Here is a 4,858-nt window from a genome sequence, read left to right on the forward strand (position 1 = left end):
CAAAAAGGTTTACTTCTGCTGAGGTGACCTGTCCTAACTCACATCGCTGGTAAAACGTGCAGCCGAACTCTGAACCAAAATCTTCATACTGCAAGTGTGAGATCGTTTACTTGATGTAAGTGCAGTCACTTTCACAGCTGTGTGTCTCAGTTGTTGCTTAAAATTATGCTATGTCAAAACAAACAAATAGACAAACAAACAAACACCCTTAGAAACGGATCTCCAGCGCATGAGGCTTGCCAGGGCTGAAGACTCGTTCTGATAGATTTCTCTAGACTTTACAAGGGCTAACAGAGTATCTGGCACTTAGTAGGATTACACAAAAAGAGAAGTGCTCTTCAGTGAATTATGGATGTTTTTTGGTAACAGGACTAAGCAATTAAAATCTCAAAACGGATACAGCTCAGCTTCTAACTTTCTCAATCTGAACGCATCCCAACCCTGAGTCTGTCTGTCTGAATCTGTCTCTTTCTGTTTCTCTTTCTGTTTCTCTCTCTGTCTCTCTCCCTCACTCCACCACTCCCTCCCACCCACCCACCCCCTTTTCTTTTTCAGAGCTTTTCGGATTTTACAGCTAAAACAGCAACTGTGAAACCTGCTCCTCAGCAGCTTTTCCCAGCCCAATTTTACAATCGGAATCATGAACTACCAATCCCAGAATGCTGAGCGAGAGCGAGGGGGCGGGGCGGCCTCTCCGAAGCCACCGATTGAATGGTGAACACTCGCGCTTTCTTCCGGAAAGGCCCCGAAGGCAGGAACTTGGGAAAGGAGTCTGGGCTCTCTACCGGGCTGGGAGGAGCTTGTGCCTGAGCCCCAGGGTCCCCATCCGCTGAGGACATGGATGAGGATGGGCTTCCTCTCATGGGGTCAGGCATAGACCTGACCAAGGTTTGTAAAAGACCGACTTGAGCTTCCGACAAACAGGGAAGGAGGCTTGGCCAAGGGGCCCCGGTTCCCAGGGAGACGCCACCTCTCCAGGCCCAATCCGGGTCCCTGTTTTCCTATTCTGGGCTAGGGGGGAACCCTGCAGTCCACTTTGAAAGGGGTCCCTCCTGGGCTAAGAAAAGAATTGGTGTGCCACGCAACCTTTGCTCCCCACATCACGTGTCTCTACGCCCGAGGTTGACAGTCTGGAGATAGCACCACCTCTAACACTTCACCTCTTATTCGACTCTCTAGCTGCTCTGTGTGTGTGTGTGTGTGTGTGAGTGACATTCTCAAATTTTATGCAATCCCTGTCCCTTTGACTCACACAAGATTCAGAAAAACAAATCAGCGACTCTTCTTAGCCCTTCGTGAACCACATGTCCACATGTCCCAGGGCAAAGACCATCCATCCCCCTCTATGAAATCCAGATATCCAAAGGATCTCAGAGAGTTATGTTTCTCCTGTAAGAATCGTGTTTGCTTTTTTACATGACACAGGTGCCAGCTATTCAACAGAAAAGAACCGTGGCCTTTCTAAACCAGTTTGTGGTACACACTGTGCAGTTTCTCAACCGGTTTTCCGCAGTTTGTGAGGAGGTAGGTCCCGGGCTACTACTTCATGGAGCGGCCGAGAAGTCGCCTTCCGTCTTTCGTGGTGACAAATATAGTCAAATGAAGTCAAACAAGAATTACAGCCTTCGTGTGTTCGCTTTGCCATGAAATTCAAATGTCTTAAGGCCTTAGCAACTCTGATTCTGTCCCCATAAGTCCTGTGCACTGTCCCAACTGAATTAGTATTCTAGAAGCTTCCATGAGATAGCTCAGCCAAGTTTGTTGTAATTATAACAAAGGGAATCCAGAATTTCACAGTTGAATTTTTTTTTATTTGAAAGGTTTTGCTTCATCTTCCTATTCCAGAGATTACATTTTAAATGTATGTTCAAGTTTATATTGAATTGCTTTCCATCCTTTGTGCCAAAAAGGATTCATGGAGGCAGCCTAGAAATACATGTTTCAAAAGTTACTTTTCTGGAAATAACTGGATACCTCATGAAGTGAGAATTAAGTACATAGATAAGAATTAGGTACCAGGTCCAGGAACCTCTCCTGAGCTTGCAAAAAGTTTTGTTTTTTGTTTATTTTAGAGGAAAATGGGGAATATATATTGAAACTGAATTTAAGAAAGGAAATAACAAATTAGAAACCTATAGACAAGTCACAGCTGGATCGATTTAATAGTCTGTTTTCTTATATTGTCATACGTGAGGCTTATCTTTGAGAAAACGGTGATTGCTGAATGTGTGACTGTTCATCAGAATTGCCCAGAGACAGGAAGCTTCTGGTTTGAGTACAATTTGATCTGTTTATATGATGGGTTGTGATTAAGGCCTTGAACATGCTACGCACATGCACTCTGCCCCTGAGTGGCACCCCCAGCCCCGCCGTGGTTTTTCTTTCTTTATCAGATTTCCTTGAGCTTTTCCACGGAGGCAAATGAAAGTAAAACATTTACTGATGCAGTAAGGAGCCCAGTTCTGTGTGCCTTATGTTTGAACAGCCCCAAGACTGGTGCTTGCTCCCAGTCCCCACTTCTTCTCTTCTCTTTTTGGTCTATTAGAACATTTAAGATGTACTTATTTTATTATATGTGTGTGAGTGTTTTGATCGCACCTATGTCTGGTGCCCATGGAGGTCGGAAGAATGCTGAAGGCTACCTAGAACTGTACTTATGGACAGTTATGAGCCTCGCTGTGGGTGCAGGCAATCTGTCCTGGGTCCTTTGCCCAAGTGCTCTCAGCTGCCGAGCAGTCTGCCCTGTCGGTATTTCTCTCACACCGTTGCGTCTCTAAATAGGGTAAGGAACCCACTGAGTAAAGGGGTATTTTTACCTTTCCATTTTATATGAATTCTTTTACCCTTTTTATGCTAGGTTAGAGTATATAAAGACTGAGCTTCTAGCAGAAGAAAGCAGATATTCATTTTCTATGGTTATGCGGTTGCCCTTTTTGAGGTGAATAAAACTAGCAAATGAGTAGAAAAGCCATTTGCTGTAAGCTGCTCTGGGGTGAGGATAACCCCTTGTCTTTGTAGTCCCCTCAGTTTCCGCTGTCTGCTTATTGACGACCAGGATCAAAGATGGCGGGTGTCACCTCACTGAGCACTAATGCAGCAGAGCCTTCAGAGCCACTTTCCCCTCAGCTCTCACACTCCTGACGTTCCCCACAATTGGTCCGTTTCTCCTAGCGTTTCCCTGAACTCCAGAAAAAAGTGGTGTTGAATAAAAAGCTCAGATCATACAAAGTTAGCCTACTCCCTTTCACTCTTTTTTGTGTTTATTTTGACAAGTAAAAATTGCAAAGTCTTTCTGAGGTAAAACGTGCTGTTTTGGTTCTTGTGCCCACTATAGAATATCTAAGCTCATGCGGGCTGCCTCACTTACTTTGCGATGTGTGGAAAGAATGAAAATTGTGGTGTTTTTATTTGTTTGTTTTTTACTTGGTTTTTTGAGACAGGGTTTCTCTGTATAGCCCTGGCTGTCCTAGAACTAACTCACTTTGTAGACCAGGCTGGCCTCGAACTCAGAAATCTGCCTGCCTCTGCCTCCCAAGTGCTGGGATTAAAGGCACCTCTTTAATCTGTCTTAGTTAGGGTTTTACTGCTGTGAACAGATATCATGACCAAGGCAAGTCTTATAAAAAACAACATTTAATTGGGGCTGGCTTACAGGTTCAGAGGTTCAGTCCATTATCATCAAGGTGGGAGCATGGCAGTATCCAGGCAGGCATGGCGCAGTAGGAGCTGAGAGTTCTATGTCTTCATCCAATGGCTGCTAGTGGAAGAGGTGGCTAGTGAGCCACCACTGCCCTGCTGTGGTCTCTTCATTCTTGATTGAGAGTGTCCTTTGTTGTTAGCGGCAGTCACTATAGTGTACAGTGAACCCAGTGAACTTTCTCTCCTGAGATTCCATGCCTTTAAGCAATACCATTCCAGGCTCCTCACCTCTCCCATCCCAACGCTGATTTTTTACTCTGTTCTTTACTCTGTTTTTTGAGTTTGATTTTGGTTTTATTTTTTTAAAAAATAAACTAAAATTACATCCTTTTCCTTTTTCCCTGACCTCCCTCCAACTCCTCTCATATCCCCCCTACACACAGCACCTTGCTCTCTTTCAACTTGGCTAGAGCCAAGAGTGGTTTTATATGTACATTGTCCATTCCACTGCCCAAAGCTTTCCTTCTGTATTTTCTTTTTCTGGTGGTTTTATAGTTTCAGGCCTTACTTGCAACTGTTCTGTCCATATTGAGTTGATTTTTGTGCATGGTGTGTAGTAGACTCTGATTTGTATTCTTTGGCTTATGTATATCCCACACCACTTATTGGAAAAACTGTCCTTTTTTTTTTCAATTGTATGTTCTTGGCATGTCTGTGAAAATCAATGGATCATAAATGGTTGGCTTTATTTTGGGTACCCTCTTCTGTTCCACAGCCTGTTTTGATCAGTACCATACTGTTTTGGTCTGTATAGCTTTGCCGTCAGTCCTTAAAGTCCCACATTAGCAGAACTTACAGTCATAGGAACAGGAAGCACAACTTCTTCTAGTGGGTCACTAGGGGCTGTAGTGACTGGAACCATTCCCTTTTCTACCCCTGATTGCTGGACTCGTGAATCCTAGCTATGGAAGAAACTGTACTAAGTATTAGATGCTGATTCAAAGCATATACTACCTTCTAGAGAAGCCTGCCTCCATCTTCCAGTCAGCTACCACCTCACTGGTGCTGTCTCTGTCTTCAAGAGGCCATTCCACCTGTACTGGCTATTTTTGTGTCAACTTGACACAGCTGGAGTTATCACAGAGAAAGGAGCTTCAGTTGAGGAGATGCCTCCATGAGTTCCAACTGTAAGGCATTTTCTCAATTAGTGATCAAGGGG

At 44.2% G+C, this 4,858-nt stretch overlaps 1 protein-coding gene across 3 annotated transcripts in view; it reads left to right on the forward strand.

Moving 5' to 3' along the window:
- The first annotated feature begins 690 nt into the window (after positions 1-690).
- Washc3 (WASH complex subunit 3) overlaps positions 691-4,858 on the forward strand; it is a 48,296-nt gene continuing 44,128 nt past the window's right edge. For 2 of the 3 annotated variants that reach the window (XM_021174421.1, XM_021174422.2), the window contains exons 1-2: positions 693-888; positions 1,426-1,524. In XM_021174421.1, the coding sequence (XP_021030080.1) occupies positions 838-888; positions 1,426-1,524 (150 nt within the window). In that variant the 5' untranslated portion in view covers positions 693-837. Of the gene's footprint in view, positions 889-1,425; positions 1,525-4,858 lie in introns of all 3 variants that reach the window. The other variant, XM_021174420.1, reaches the window with a different exon arrangement.

This window comes from Mus caroli, chromosome 10 (genome assembly GCF_900094665.2).
Source record: "Mus caroli chromosome 10, CAROLI_EIJ_v1.1, whole genome shotgun sequence".
Taxonomy (NCBI): domain Eukaryota; kingdom Metazoa; phylum Chordata; class Mammalia; order Rodentia; family Muridae; genus Mus; species Mus caroli.